Source organism: Anser anser (genome assembly GCF_964211835.1).
Source record: "Anser anser genome assembly, chromosome: Z".
Taxonomy (NCBI): Eukaryota; Metazoa; Chordata; class Aves; order Anseriformes; family Anatidae; genus Anser; species Anser anser.
In genome coordinates, this window is record NC_139723.1 from 18352717 (window position 1) to 18369668 (window position 16952).

A 16952-nucleotide genomic window follows, 5' to 3' on the forward strand; every position below is an offset into this window, starting at 1 on the left:
TAAGCTGTCACTTCCATAAACTGCTTCGCTTGAATTTGCATCGTGCCTTTTATCTCATTTTTCTTAGTGCTTTTCCTTATTAATATGTGAATGTACTACTTACTGCATGGTTTTTCATACAAACATACACTCTACAAGAAATCTGAAGCAAGCTTTGTTACTGTTTGGCGTATAGCTCTTCTTTCTTAAAAAAAAAAAGTTACATATTTGTACACATTTTTTTTTTATTTTTGAAGTTTGCTTGTTAGAAATCAGAATGTGCCCCAATCAAGTCCTCAGTTTGTGATTTCTGAGGAATGGCAGAGTTTTCTTACTTAGTTATGAAAACTTTCTTAGTTACTTATGAAAGCAAACTTTCATTAAAAACAATGAAACTTGTTTTCAATCAAGTGCAGATTGTTTAGTTATATACAATTACTGAAGTGTGAAAGGATCCTTCTCCTGCAAAATCTCCTAAATTAGGCAATACAGTTTAAGTGTTCTTCAAATATCCATTTGCAGAGTGAAGGCACAAGAAGTAAACTAAAATTAGTTTCTGGTGTGTATCTGAAAGAAGCATCAGAAGACTTCATTTAAAGAAAAATTTGAATAAAGTAAGCTTCAGGGGGTTTTGATATGCAGGCAGTAGGAGGTAAGAGATGAGATATTATGGAAACAGATATGAGGCCTGCAGATTTTGCATTAGGACAAGATCTGACAGTGCATATTTTTCTATTGTATGGAAATCAGTCCTGTGGTGCTACCAAAATTAAATACTCTGCCTGTGTTCATTTAGCTGCAGATTGGTCCTTTTGGGACAATGCAGAAATAAGAACAAAACTGCTTCTCAGAGACTTTAAGACTTTTTTCCCTTTGTACCCAAAAGAATTAAAAGAAAAAGTAAAACATGGATCAGTGAACTCAATTTTTTAAATTATTTTACAAAACAATACAAATTGTAAGGAATGAATCATCTCATGATATTTCACTTCTTAAAAATTTAATGAAAGAGATTATTCAGTGAAGTAACCTGCTGTGCCTGTTTCACAGTGACAATATACAATATTCTGTGAAGCTATTTCTGGTATCACTGTATCTAACATGGTTTAGGATGTTTGGTGGAAAATAAGGTGTAGGAGAGATGCTGGCTAGAGTACCCAGTAATCTAGGGTACACTAGGGTGCACTAAAATCTCAAATCTAGGGTACACTAAACTGATTCTGGACAGAGTAAATTTTTATCTTGCAAGCTGTCAAAAATAGTAAAGCAAAATTAACAAATGGATGGTGTGACCATCTGATACACTATAGCATTGATCCACAACAGTACAAAGCTGCTTCTAAGATTGTGTAGGTTTGATGAAGTTAAGGAGCGTGTTGCTGTTAATGCTGTACTGGAAGTAGAGCTGAAAGCTGTATGGAGTTTTGGGCGTATTATCAACAATGCTGCAAACAATAGGCAGGGAGCAAGACATATGGGAGACATTTGCTTGTTAAGTCTTGAGCTGCGTGATTTCAAGATTCATGGGAGATTTGTGGTACTAGCTAGCCTTCACTGCCAATGGACTTTTGGCTTATTTTTTTAATGTTTGTTAATGTTTAGCATGCTTTGAGAAACTAGTAGTATCTAATACTTCTGAAGATTTCTTTGTTGTAATATATCCATTGATAACGTGCTCAGAAGTGAATTCTGGTTCTGGGTGCATCGCTCTTCAGATCACAGTTAAGAATCTGGAACTAAGTGATACCTTGGGCTATTGATTATTTCCTCGTTTCCATTACATTGCTACGTCACACAGCTCCTTCATAAATTCTGTGATCTTCATTATAAAATTAGTTATGAGTTTTGGCTCCATTACTGTGATGAGAAGACTATTCCAGGCTTCACTGTCGTAGTGTTCAGGAACCTTCCTTTGAGTCTGAGTTGAATATTTGGCTTATTCATGTCTTACTTGTTTTAGTTCAAATGTTCTTTTAACCTAACAGCTTTCTGTCTCATTGATGTTTAAAATGCTGCTGTATTTCTGCTCTGTAAGAAACTTCAAGAATCCTGAAGTGTAAAAGAATACATAGGTCAGGTACAAACCATCTTCAAGCACCCAAATCATTAATTGCTTTTAATTTCTCCCTGTTTTTATACCCACTACTGATCTGTATATTTGGTGTACAAAGAATGCAAGCTTTAGTGGGATTACCCCAGAGATGTGGTGTTAAACACAGAGTGCTCAGTGCTCCTTAGAATCTGTATTCTATTTCTTTTTTCTAGACACACTGCACAGCTTTATTCTTGAGTATATGGAAGTCTAAATATAGTATTTCTCAGTGTATATGGGCAGAAGATTTGCAAGGACTATCTATGAGCACTGGACTTTCTAAACATTCAAAGCTGTTACTGCAGTAGAATTCTAAGTGATATCTGGAGCAGTGGTAAAATTACTTTACTTTTGAGGTGATACTAAATTCTCCAGGTAAGATGATGTCCATGTCATCATCACAGATTGGTGTTAGTTCAATTTCTTTTATTTGGATGAATCTCAGAAAAAATGTATTATGCATGAACTCTTCAGACACACTATGAAATCGTAAACCATCCAAATGTTGAGCTGTTCTTTATAACACAAAAGCCAATAAATTTGTGGAGTTACCAAATACTCAACTACTTTTGAAGACAAGGACTAAGGCAATATGTGCAGTCAGCAAGTTCTTCATTTTCTTCATTGCTGCAAAGAAAGGATGAAAAAACAAAAACAAAAACAAAAAAACAACCACCCAAAGCTGTCAATGAAGAAAAGTTTAAGAGAAGAGTGAAGATAGTCTCAGCAATCTGTGTTTAGGACTGTTACATAGGCAGCTGAAGAGATGTGGCAAAATCTTTGACTAGAACTGTGCTAAATTCAACTGTGTTGAATTTTATAAGCATAGGAGGCATGAGCCAGGATAAATTTAGGGAACTGTTACTGCTAATATAAACAAGTGAATAAGTATAGATACTGTTTCTGAAAATGCTGTAACATACTCAGGGAGAAAAAATAATTTTCATCGTGTTCAAGTGTTTCCCTATATGTAGTATATGTCTCTTGTAGACTTTATTCCTCTATGTCTCTTTTCTCTCCTGCCACACACAGCTTTACTGCAGAACATCAAACTTAAATATTGAATATTATTTTGTGACTCAAGATTCATGAAGGCACTCATTAGAGCATACTATGTTTTTATAGTGTTCCTGTCATATCTTTTTTTTTTTTTTCCATATTAGGACAATTATGATCTTGCCTATTGTTTATTAATATCAAAAATCAGTAGAAATAATTAAAATATATACATTTTCTAAATAGTGTGCTGTTAGTTGGAGTGGTGTTAGTTGTAGTGTAATAAAATTGCAGACTGAAATCGGAGAATTCTATTAAAGGCAATGAAAATATGTCATTGTTCTTAAATAAGTAGATTTTTTTAAATAACTGTAATGATGCACATAATATTGCTGGTGATGGGAAAAAAAGATAGAGCTGTAGAAAGTAAATAAATCTGGATTTAAACAGTTAACTTGTGGTGATGATTAAATGTTGCTCTTGTTTTATCTTACTTATCTTACTGTAAATTTAAGTACACTACTCAGTTGTGCTTAGATAAAATTTTAGGTGCTCAGGTCCTATTTAAATAGGAAAAAAAAGCCAACAGTAAAGTTTCCTTGATCACGTTGAAGAAGGTAAGGCAATTTGGTGGATATTAAGGCTCTATGTGTAATAAGCATTATTTCACATTAAGTACTTTTGGTTTCAATAAATAAGAATTTACTTGCTAAATTCAGAGGAGAAGTTACTGCTTTGTTATAGAAAAAAACTTCTCCAAAGTTTTGGTGGAGGACAGAAAACTAATTTATAGTACATTCAGTTCAGGGGTGTCTAGGTGACCGTACTTTCTACTGCATAGTATTAGATCAACTTTGTACTGATTAGGTAGAACTAAGCTATTGTGAGAACGTAACATCTAAATTCTACCAAAGAGCCAGCATTCTTCATGCATTGGAGAAGTTTAGTTATATTACCCAGTTTACTCTTCTGAATAATATTAATTAATATGTCAGCTGAACTGCTTCCAGTTGTGCGGATCTAACCTGTAGCATATACAAAGAAATCAGCTGTTTGTTTAACGTAAGCTCTTAAGTAGTTGGCAGCTATTGCAAGTCATTACAAGATTTGACTGAATTGAAATTGCTTTTACCTTAATATAGTATGCTGCCACGTGAAGATATACAGACCTTTGAAACATATATAGACGTGTTTAGGCAGAGTCTATCTTTTTGTAGCAGGTTGCTGGGAGGTTTCTATAGTAGAGCATCAAACCACATTTTTATTAAATAGGAGGCTGAGCAGATGCATTAAAGCGATAACCTTGCACAAGGTTTTGCATAAGGAAGGAAGAATATTTTGCAGTCTAGAAATGGAGAAGGCACTTTGTGGGCAAGAAAAAAATCAATTACGTCATTTTTGCAGTCTGACTGATGTTCAGTAGTTAGTCCTGCTGCTACTTAAATTTATTTTTACTATAAATGAGAATGTTACACATCTATTAAAAGTTAGTAATTGATAAATTATTAACAATTAATTAATAGGAAAGGAGTTACTGGGTTCTTATTTACATTTGCAAAGTGGTGCGATAGTACATACTCTGAAGAAACTGTAATTGAATCAATTACTATATTTTGTAATTATGTGTAATTCAATTCAGATAGTGTTCTGAGATCCCTAAATGAAAGGGACAACACCTTTTTACAAAAGAAGAGTTTCTCAGCTTTGGGAATGAGAATGCAAAATTGAAATAATTATGCATGTGTTGGAAAAAAAGAAAGATGAAGAAAAAAAATGAAGAAAGTATGGATGTTTGCAGGATGATTGATGGCAAGCAGGAATTCTTTTTCATTACTAATGTTAATTTCATAATAATCAAATACAAATTTATTATTTTTGAAGAATCAACATGTGATTCTTACTTTAAATAATTGTATATTGATCACAACTAAAAGGCAGAAAATCATGCTTTTTTAAAGATCATTTCCATTTCATATCATGCTTAACTCCAACAGATTACAGTATCTTCTTTCTGAAAGAAAGTAAAAGACTCCCAAAGGATGATGTCTCCATTTAAAGAGAAAACTTGTTTCTTCAGTAAAGAGAAGCTGGACTAGACATGGAGAAAAACTGAACTAACGGAGAAGATGCCTTGGTAGTTAAAGAAAATCCCTTATTACTGCATTATATAATATGTATTTTTTTAATTGGAGTGGATGAAATGTAGTATAACCTTTAAATAGTGCATTAATGTATTCCACTCAATTTGACAATAACATGACAATTAACAGATGGAGGGAAGACATTTACTGAGATTAGGAATACAACTGTCATTGACTCATAATAACTTTTTAAAGAAGTTGATATGTCAGGATATACATATTTTTAATCAAAACTTAAGTGTCGATATATTCACATAAGAAGTAATAGTCCTCTGGAAAGCCTTGCCAAAAAACATGGGTGCAAAAATTTTACGTAAGTATAAAGAAATATGGGACAAACTTGTGCAAAGATGCCCATTGAAAGTTATTAAATAGATAAATGCAAATGAGGCACAAGATACCCGGTCGGAGTCCGGGGGAGTGTTTGATGGGAATGAACATATAGAACAAATCTGAAAAAGAATGGTTTGTTTTGTTTTGTTTTGTTTTTTAAATGTTCAGATTTCAATATATAATTATCTGCTTAATTTCGCTTCTCTTCTGTCTTCTATTCATGTAAGAGGAACTGCACCTACACGGGATTTAGTCTGCTGCTGCAGCCCTTCATTTTTTTTTTAAATCTTCATAACATTTATCTGAATCGATGTGGATATGAACTGGAACATTGGGGGCTGGAAAGCTAATTATATTTTAAAGGAAACTGTAAAATATACTAATTTCTACTACCTTTCATGTTGCAGATCTTTGTTCCATAATTACTTGTGTTTCATCCATTATCTGATTTTCTCGAATTCATCAGGTTTTGTGTTAAAATGAAGAGCCAGTTGAGTCTATTACTTTAATTCTAAACAAAAATGTAATGGCAAAGTGTATATTTTCACCATTATTTATTTATTTATTTATTTATTCAGTAATACAGGCACACGTGTATGGATTCTTTCTGTATTCTATTTACACTTTTAAAAAATGAATAATAATTGATAATTTCTGAAAGCTAGACCTCCTGTTTCAAGAAGCGGTTTCAGGTATCGTTGACAACACTCCCAGATCATTTGAAAGAGAGTGCTTAAAGTACTTGCCTGCAAACAGACAAAAGGAGAAGAGGAAGTCTGAAGAAAGGTTACTAATTAAAATTGATGGAATATATATAAAGTTATGGGTAGCAGAGTGTAACAACAGGTGCTTTTTTTCTGGAGGGTCTAGGTGCTTTCAAGTTCGAGAAGTAAGTTTTTAAGGGGAATTTGATTGTGGCTTTGGGACCTCCTTGGGTTTGGAGTGAAATATAGGATTAAATTTGCCTCCATTTTCCAGATCCTTTGATTTGTGGTATTGCAGCAGAAGATGGCTTCCTTCTCCAAGGTTGCATCTCAGAGTTACATGGCAATACCAGATACTCCTGTGGGATGCTCTGGTTCTCTTAAAGTCTTGTGAAGTTGTTCGTAACACAGGAAATTGCATTTTGTATCCCAGATTTCCTTAATCATCACCTTTCCCCGTTTAATTTATTTTTTTGGCATCTGTCACTTGTTCTTGGGTAAAAACAGGTAAATGTTTTTTTAAAATAATATCACTTATTTGCATTCTTATGTCTGCATAAAATACGTGCATCAGTGTTGCCATGAATGTAGTTTGGGACAAAAGGTTTGCATATTGAGAAAATTCATATTGTCAGTCAACTAGCTGTACAGACATGTGACCTACTCATGTTAAGACTAGCATTCTGATGCCATGCTAATAACCTAATTGCTATTAATATATTCTGCCTGGTTCTGACCTGTTTTGTTTAGAATGCACGTTGGTTTTTAATGTGTGTGACATTTAAGGGTTATGGATTAAAAAATTAAATTTTCCAAAATAAAAAATACCTCATGCATTTTTAATAGAGTTTACAAAAGAGCTGCTCTATATTTTCCCTCTAGCAAGATGGTACAGCATTGAATTAAGTGTCAGTACTTCTGTGGCCATGTAAGATTTAATATTCTGGGCAAAGATATTAATTGTCTTCTGGAACGGACAGATGGATTTGCTTAAAACCTACTTGTTAATTAATTGGATATTTTGAAAAATGAATAATATTTTAAAATGAGATTTCAGATTTAATTCTTTGATGGAAACATCTTTATATTGTAGAAGAGTCTTTTTTTTTTTTTTCTTTTTTCCAGAAGTGTATATAGAGGGCCAGAAGAAAACATTACTTTGTGATTTATACATTTTCATTTGGAGTGTGAAAGTAGAACCTAGGTAGTGTAGAAAGTCAAATTATCTCTCAAGTAAAAAGCATCCGACCTTGGCTTAAAAATAAATAAAAATATCCTAAGAGTCAAGCTGATACTCCCGTATCAGGACCATTACTTTTTAAATGACATAGATGGTGGGATCAAATGCACCCTCAGTAAGTTTGCAAATGACACCAAGCTGAACGGTGGAGTTTACATGATAGAAGGAAGGGATGCCATCCAGAGGATCTGGACAGGCCTGAGAGACAGGCTCACATGCACTTCAAGGTCAAGTGCATGAACCAAGCAGGCCAAGTGTAAAGTCCTGAACCTGGGTCAGGACAGTCACCAAGATCTGTACAACCTGGGGGATGAATTGAGAGCAGCCCTGTGGGGAAGAACTTGGGTTTACTGGTAGACAAAAAACTGAATATGAGTTGGCAGTGTGCCCAGAAGACCAATCATATCCTGGGCTGCATCAAAAGCAGCATGGCCAGCAGGTCAAGGGAGGTGATTGTCCCCCTCTGCTCTGCTCTTGTGAGACCGCACCTGGAGTGCTGCATCCAGCTCTGGGGATCCCAGCACAAGAACGACGTGGAAGTATTAGAATGAGTCCAGAGGAGGGCCGGGAGGATGATCAAAGGACTGGAGCACCTCTCCTGTGAAGACAGGCTGAGGGAGTTGGGGATGTTCAGCCTGGAGAAGAGAAGGCTCCAGGGAGACCTTACAGCAGCCTTCCAGTACCTAAGGAGGGCCTACAGGAAAGCTGGGGAGGGACTTTTTGTCAGGGAGTACAGTGATAGGGCAAGGGGTGACAGTTTTAAACTAAAAGAGGGTAGTTTTAGATTAGATATAAGGAATAAATTCTTCACTCAGAGGGTGGCGAGGCAGTGGAACAGGTTGCCCAGAGAAGCTGTGGCTGCTCCATCCCTGGAGGTGCTCAAGGTCAGGCTGGATGGGGCTTTGGGCAACCTGGGCTGGTGGGAGGTGTCCCTGCCCATGGCAGGGGGTTGAAACTGGAGGATCTTTAAGGTCCCTTTCAATCCAACCCAAAGCATTCTAAGATTCTAATTAAAACAACAACAACAACAACGAAAAATATAAATTGCAGTTATGAAATCATGTGTGAGGCAAGTTACTACTCTTACAATCTCCTTAGCTTTTTCAAAAATTCCACTTTTAAGACTTCAGCCTTTAGTATTGAGAATCAAGGGGTAACAGTCAACAAAAGTGTTTGCAAGCCATTTCATCTTTCAGGGAAAGGAAGAACTAAACATAGGAACTGTGGTTAGGTAAATGTTATGAAGAAAATATTGGGCTGTATAGCTAATTTAACCTCATGCTATGCTGTAGGTGATGCACAAACCTACAATACTAGTATATATTTGGTAAATTCTTAGACATTCTGGAAAGCTTGAATATATATATAGAGAGAGAGACAGAAAGAGAGAGAGACTGTTTTTTTCATTTACTCTTGTAGCTCTTTTAATCTACAGTGCTGTAGGATTCGTTCAACATGTACATTAAAAACTCTTACTTTCCTCCCTTTCCCCTCCGATCCACCAAAGTATATCTTAACCAAATAAATTTGCTTTGGGCTAAGAATTTACATAAAGTGTGTATGCCCACAAGAATATTTCATTTTTATTAAAAAGAAAACTCTTAACAAACAGGTTACTTATTACTGGATTGCTCCCATAAGATCATTCAGAACAGCTTGAATTGACAAAAATTTTTAAAAGGACACAATACAAGAATTTGAACAGATGCTGCAAGTATGCACCTAATATTTATCCACAGGTTTTAGGATCAGTTTTTACCTTTAATAATGGATTTTCTAAACACATGATGGTAGTGGGTGTTTCTGAAATTGTATGAATAGCCTTCCTGATAAAGCAACAATAAATGTTCATGATAAATAGCTATACTGGTGAGAATATTGGGCACAGTTTGAGGCTTAAAACAAGTGAATGAGAGATCCACTAATTCTTTCAATTTGTTTATTTAGTAGAAGGTTAAAAAAAATATTGGAGTGCTTTTATCACTGTAAAACGTATGTATTTTAGTTTTTTGAAAATCTAATTTTTTTTTACATTTCTCTGCATTACAAATGAACCACTTTGGTCAAACCCTTGTTCAGTAGGAATAAAGTGATTGTGGTGTCCTTTTTTTTTTTTCTTTTTTTTTTTTTTTTTTTTTTGCTGTACCAACTCTACTCTATATTGGTCTTTCACCATACTCCATCAAAATTCCTTTTGATAGCATTAGAAGATTAGAAGTCTGCTAGTAGAATTGCTCTTTTTGTCAGTCTCTTGTAATAACGAAAGTAGTAAACTGTCCTTGCTATAAGAAAGTTCTCTGTTCTGCCTTCCTGTACCATACGTTGTTGTTTTACGGTTCTGTTCCTAAGACATAACAACAGTGCCCTTCTCTTCATGCCCTGCTCTTCAAATATGCATATGGAAAAACAGCGTTTGTTTACAGTGCTAAGACTCTCTTGGCCACCTATCTGGATAAGCGAAAAGTTCATTTCTTAAAGATTACATATTCAGGCTGACAAAATATTGAAACTTAAGTTGTTTTTTTCCCTGAATCCTGTGGGTTGACTGAGACCCCTGCAGCTGCTAGTGTAGTACTTTAGAAATACAGGAACAAACCATCATTGAAGCCCAGGTACCACCTAGTTGAGAATTACAGGGATTATGAAAGAAGGACTGTCTTTTCTTCTCATCTCCTCTATCACAGAGTGACAGCAGGGCTGATCAGCAGCTGCTGTTGCAGGCTCTTGATCCTGATGTCTTTCTTTTCCAAGGTATCCATTGACTTCTGGGTAGATTTGTGTGAACAAATTGCTTTCTTTGTAATCCTGTCACAATTGATCCTCCTGCTTTTTATAGGCTATGAAACCATGACATGTTTAAACCACAGTGGTCAGGGTAGAAAAGAGGGGGGTTATGACAAAGTTATATTTTGTTCTAAAATTATTGCAGTATGTTGTATTGTCAACTGCAGTCATTCAACCAGAAAGAATTTAAGAGCTGCTTGTAGTCAGCAACCAAGAACTCAAAGAAGTTTGGGAACCTGGGATTTTATGAAGCAACGAAGGTAAATTGTCTCAAAGTTTCATTAATTTATGTAGGTAGCATGAAATATCATAATCTAACTGCAGTTTCTGCATAATTTTATTTTAATTATGTAAGTTTTGAATATTCACCTCTGTCAGTGTTTAACATGTCATGTTTTCTGAAAACATATTATTAGTAAAATGCGGTAAAATTATATGGGAAAAAACAACTGCTTAGGAGATGATGCTAAGGTTCCATTAAACAGAATTGTGGAAAATGCAGTATTTTCTAGTAGATTTTATTACTACCATCAGAATAATGGTCTCAGATTCCTTCTGGTATAGCTTCATAGTGGTAAAGTATTCCAGGGAACATTTGGGTAAAAGCTTTCAGCAAGGTGATTTATAGATCCATTTAGATATTTATCTTCAGTCTTCGTTCTCTTGTTTGCTTGGAAATATTGCCAAATACTGGCCTGCAATTAATGTTTTCAGTTCATATATAAAGAATCCATAGTCAGTCAGCACCTGAAGAAGAAATTAAGTCTAATGAATGGCATGGTTTCACTGTTAAGTTTATGCCATGGTGTCTAGGCATCATTTCACAGTCATTAATACTGTATCTCTGCTCTACTGGATTGCTCACAGAAGAATTGTGATGTGGGGTATATGGTTGCAGTTCTGTCACGTTATGTAGTATATATACAGCTAATACAGAGTTCATGCAAGCCTTTTGCTTTTATGCTGGCTTTATTCTGAAATAATAGACTGTGCAACCACTAATGCGAAAGTAACCTGTTGACTTTCTCTTAAACAGTTTAAAAGTTGAAGTGAATCTAGCACCTTGTGTTACGTGACTACAGCATTTTGATCCTACACCAAGAGTCCTGAGGATAGGTGATGCTCTGAATGGTGTCTAGAGTCGTAACTGACTAATAACAGCATGTTTTTTTATCCAAGAGCTCTTGGCTTTTGGGGTATTCAGCCCTGTCTTGCCATTTATGGATGTTCTGTACTATTGATAAAGTCTATTGTGCTGGATTACTTTTTCCATTGTTTAAAAATTATTAATTGAACTCCAGTTGCAGCGCTTTTAAACTGATAGTGATAGGCAAGCAAGAGGTCAGCAAAGTCTTTGGATCCCCAGAATGGCAATTCAACAACCTTGTCACTTCTGAATTTTACTGGCGTACTACTGTAGTGGGTTTACATGGAAAGGTTTTGGTAGCAGGGGGCCATAGGGGTGGCTTCTGTGAGAAGGATCTAGAAGCTGCCCCATGCTTGGTAAGGGCCCCACTGCTGATCAGAGCTGAGCCAATAAGTAAGTGATGTTGTTTTGCACCTCTGTGAGAGCATATTTCAGACAACAACAAAAAAAAGCGCTGCACCACACACAGCAGCTGGGAGAGTGAGAGGAGTGAGGAACAGCCTTGCAGGCGCCAGGGTCAGTGAAGAAGAAGGGGGGAGAGGTGCTCCGGGTGCCAGAGCAGAAGTCCCCTGCGGGTTGTGGTGAGGACCATGGTGAAGCAGGCTGTCCCCCTGCAGCCCATGGAGTACCACGGTGGAGCTGGGTTCCACGCTGCAGCCCGTGGAGGAGACCACGGTGGATCAGGTGGACCTGCACCGACAGAGACTGCGGCCTGCGGAAGACCCCTGCCGGAGCAGATTCTGGGCCGGACCTGTAGCCCGTGGAGAGGAGACCACGCAGGAGCAGGTGACCTGGCAGGAGCTGCTGCCCGTGGGGGATCCAGGTTGGAGCAGTTTGCTCCTGAGGGATGGACCCCGTGGTACGGACCCATATCTGGAGCAGTTCTTGAAGAGCTGCTGCGTGTAGGCAGCCCACGCTGGATCACTTCAGCAAGGACTGCATCCCGTGGGAGGGACCCCACAGCACAGGGGACGAGAGTGACCGAGAAGGAGCGGCGGCAAAGAAGCGCTATAGACTGACCATAACCCCCATTCCCCTGTTCCCCTGCGCCACTCGGGGGGAGGAGGTGGAAGAGGGTGGATGGAGGGGAAGGTGCTTTTTGTTTCTTTCCTTTGATTCTTGCTTCTCTAGCTTGTTAGTAATAGGCAATAAATCTTACTATCTCCCTATGCTGTGTCTGTTTTGCCCGTCACAATAATTACTGCACTATGTCCTCGTCCTTATCTCAACCCTTGAGCCCTTTTCATTGTATTTTCTCCCCATTCCTCTTTCAGGAGGGGGAGTGAGAGAGCGGTTGTGGTGAATCTCGGCCGCCCACCCGAGTAAAAACCACCACAACTACTAAGCCATATAAATCATCTTGTTGGCTCATGTTGTTACTGGTCAACCAATATCTAATGAAATTACTTGTGCATCCAATTCTATGTCTTTTATGAGTGAGGAACAGTGGCCATTTAAAAGATGTGATTGCCATCTTCTAGAGATTTTAGGTCTTTGAGTCTAGTCCCTGCAAAAAATATCCAGAGAAACTGAATCTTCATGGTTGGATTAAAATTTTATTCCTCATGATGTTTTCAGCTAGGGGATAGTGGTTATTTATTACTAAGTGCCACTCTTTGTTGTGAGGCGGGCTCTCTAAACAGATACAGCCCATAACCTGTAACAAGGTTAACTAAAATCATCTGTTGGGGTACAATTTAGTGCTACAAATGTCACAAACAGAACTGAAATTAGATTCTTCACCCATTGCCCTCTGTTTCAAACTAAATAAACCAACTTCTCCTAGTGTCTCTTCTTGTGTTGTGCATTGCAGCCCTCTAAGCATCCAGGTGATATGGAGCCCCCCCCCCAGTCTGTTAACATCCATTTTAGGTGTATGGAACCTGGCACAGTGTCTCAGGTGAAACACCACAAGTGCCAAACAGAGGAAGATCACTTTCCACTGCTAATGCAGCTCTCTGGGCGGTTAAATGTTCTTTTACTTTGCTTATATGATGGGACATTTTAAGACAAAGATTCTCTTGTCTTGCATGTAGAACCAGAATTGCAGAAGGAAAAAATTTAGCTCCCAAAGAAAAAAAGGAATTAAAATTCTTTCTGGATCTTAAGTATCCTAAAGCTTTCATTCATTGCTGTACCAAATATAGATATTGTTGAATGGTTTGCAGATCTTGACCTCCAATATGTTTACCTTCACATTTAAAACTTTCAAGAAAATATGAACAATTCCTGGAAAAACATTTATGTTCAAATGCAAAATATCACTTTGTATTTTTGCCAAAGTTCTATGTGATGTGGATGTGTAATTTATTCCATCGTTCTTACCTCTTTTAGTATCAGGCTGTGTTCTAGCATTTTAGATTTTAACATCTCTGTATACTTCAGCTTTAGCAAGACCAGTGCCACCAAAACGTAAGTACTGCATTCATCAGCTTGAGAGCTGGATCACCAGCTCTCAATTTAGCTGTTGGAACTGATATTTCTTAGACATCCAGTGATCACAGAATCATTTAGGTTGGAAAAGACCTCTAAGATCATCAAGTCCAGCCATTAACATAGCTCTGCCGAGTCTGCTGATCCCATACTGCATTCGCCTGACCACCAGAATTCTGACTACTTTAGCTGTTTATTTGCAAGGTAAAATAATCCAAAGAGAAGAGATTTTCCAATGAAATCATGTTTTAATCCTTTAAAAATAATGATTCCAAGGATATTGGACTTTATGATCTCATTAAAACAAGTGATTTGCAATTTTAGTAATTCATTTCTCTGCATAGGGCTACAGAATTATTCTGTGTTCAGCAGTCACAAAGCTTTTCTCATTCTTGGAATCTCGTGGCATCTCCCTTTGAGTACATGTTTACCCGTTAATTCTGTTATTCACTAGTAGAAAGAAAAGTGGAGTTCCTCTTAATATGCATTTTCATAAGAATGCTGTCACCTGAGGTCTCAGCCAACAAGATTAAGCAGCATATGTCTGGGTCATCAGTTTATCTGTCAAACTTTTGTTTCCATGGTTCATTTTCCTTCCAGTCAGTACAGTTTTACACAATGAATGCAACCAGAGCATTGCCTTGGTACTAAAACAGGAGGAAATCAACTATAGTCTAAACAAGACTTGTTATGTTTTGAAGAACAGAGGGGTGGACTGACATTCTTATGAAGGTGATCTGTGGAAGCAGAAAGTCTTAATTAAGCCTATGTTTTAGCAAGGAAATATCTTCTTGGACACACTAGGTTTCATTGAATTCTAACTTTATTTCCCATTGCTACCTCTTCGAACAGCACACATTCACCGATTGTTGCTAGCAACAAAGAGTTCAGTCGTATTTTCCAAGTCTTTGCCTTGTCCCATTCTTTTATTTTGATTGTGGCCTTTGAAAGACCAAGTTTTTGTTAGCTAGAATTTCTTACTTACCTCCAAGGCTAGCAGTGTTTGTCACAGAAATGTAATCTCTGTAGACAGTTGCTCAAAGGAGAAAGTAAGTTTTTCACTTTCAGGATGTACTTTGCACATAGGCAGAGGTCAAGCTGCAACATCCAATGTTTATGTGAGGTCCTGATACCTGGAACTTCACTGTCAGAGCAGCTAAGAGAGGTGCTGTGAATGACTTTGCAGTCTCAACTCAACACTGTGACTCCAGAAGACATTGTAGTTGTAAAGAATCCATCTTCACATACCTGTGATGTTGTAGACTAGCAGAGGAATATGTCGGTACACAACTGGAAGAGTTGCAACTGCAGTATGAGAAATACCTCCTTTTTGAGGTATTTGAGGGTACAAATGATCTAATAAATTATAAAAGGATTCTTCTTCTCTCTCCCTCCTACTTTCTCTACCACCCAGCAGATATACTATATCAAAATTCTGACTGCGGTACTCTAGTTCGTCTGAATTTGTTCTGTGTGACCAGTATGATAAGGTATAGTTGCTTTTAGATGGAAGGCTGATGATACCTGACTGACAAAGTAAAGGGATCACTTACCTTGAAAATGACTTTTTAGTCCATCGTACTAAGTGAAGGGGAAGAATTTTAGCTTTTCAGTCTCTTTTTTGTCTCTGATGTATGCCTGAAGTGAACTTGAACTAGTTCAGTCCCCCCTGCTTTCTCATTTTTCTTAGGAAAATGTGCAAAGAACATAGAAACTTGCTTTAGAGAAAAAAAATGTGAATTACGAAGATTAAACACAAAACAATTTACTGGGCATGGAAATGCATACCCTGAAGAGGTATAGCAATCCAGAACATGGGAGGACTTACAGCGGGATCAAGATAGCTAAGTTTTCCCTGACATTGATGGGAAAAAAAATCTGTTGTGTAAAAGGAAGCCAGCCTTAAGAGTTGCCATTTAGCCAGTGCAGAAGCAGCTGTTATATGTTCCCTGGTAGTACTGTCTTTACCATCATACTCTTCTTCCTCTGTTTCAGCTAAACTCCCCAATGTATGTAAAAACTGTCCTTACATGTATAAGATCGTATGTGTCATTATTTTAGGATAGAAGTTAATTTTATGTTAAACTACCATACCTGCATATAGTTCTTGTTCCTTTTTGCCTTTACCGGCACCTTACATATGCCTTAAAAAGAAAAAATGTGGCTGTTTTAGACTTGAACATATTGAAAGTCAGTATTACAAACAATCTATTTCAGTATTAACTGGTGTCATTTTAATCTGTCAGAATATTGTAGCACAAGCATTGTAATATATTTTTCTTTGTAAAATTAAGTGTGATGTTAAGACATGTATATGTTAAAAACATTCTTATGACTAAAAAGATGAGAAAAGTTATCTTTCCATAATAGCACTTAAATATTATTTCAAGAACACATATTTTAAACCATTTCATTTGTTTTATATTTTTCTTCTAAATTTAAAATCTGGTAGTCAGCAAATATATTCTTAGCATTCTTTCTATGTCTAAAAGGACAGATATAAAACATATGGAAACATGCTAGGTTATTTTCAAAGTTTCATAAGTTCTTAGATTACAAAATTAAATATTAGTGAATAACCCATATGTTATACTTTAACCTGTGTTGTAATCAGTGTACACAAGATATTAACCAAGTCATAAGCTTTCAGTGTTTTTGAATACTGTGAGGTAGTATCTTAAACGTAGGTTTAAACATCAATTTATGAAATCCTTCATACAGACAAAATAACATTTGTAAACTGACCTGTACCACCTTTGTGACCTTTTTTCCCCATTTTTTCCCCTTGAAAAACTTGTGTGTTAAAAAGCATAGTTTAAATACTAATCTCATATGTTTATGAAATCTATGTTTATGAAAAGATTACACCATATAATATCACTTTTTATTTCTTGCCTTACCATTTCAGCTTGGCATTATGCAATGTTTCTTGACAGAGAAAAATGTAATTAATTGGGAGTTAAATGGATTTGGTTTGAGAGAAAACCATGAAAAGTATCGTGGTTTTATATTCACTGAAACCTTTGTAGCCAGCCTGAGTATTGTACTGCAGCCATCTGTAGAATAATCCAAATCTTGTACTATCACACTGCTCAGCACCTTT

General features: G+C 36.7%; 1 protein-coding gene across 4 annotated transcripts in view; it reads left to right on the forward strand.

The window, feature by feature from the left end:
* The window catches only part of COMMD10 (COMM domain containing 10), a 104272-nt gene that overhangs the window by 74874 nt on the left and 12446 nt on the right, over positions 1-16952 (forward strand). For 2 of the 4 annotated variants that reach the window (XR_014576927.1, XM_083818233.1), the window contains one exon: positions 5062-9630. The exons of 1 other annotated variant lie outside the window; for it this stretch is intronic. Coding sequence is in view for 2 of the 3 variants with exons in the window: in XM_083818233.1 (XP_083674359.1) it covers positions 5062-5082 (21 nt within the window). In the remaining variant the exon portion in view is untranslated. Of the gene's footprint in view, positions 1-5061; positions 9631-11305; positions 11333-16952 lie in introns of those variants that run through there. One more of the 4 variants, XM_083818234.1, reaches the window with a different exon arrangement.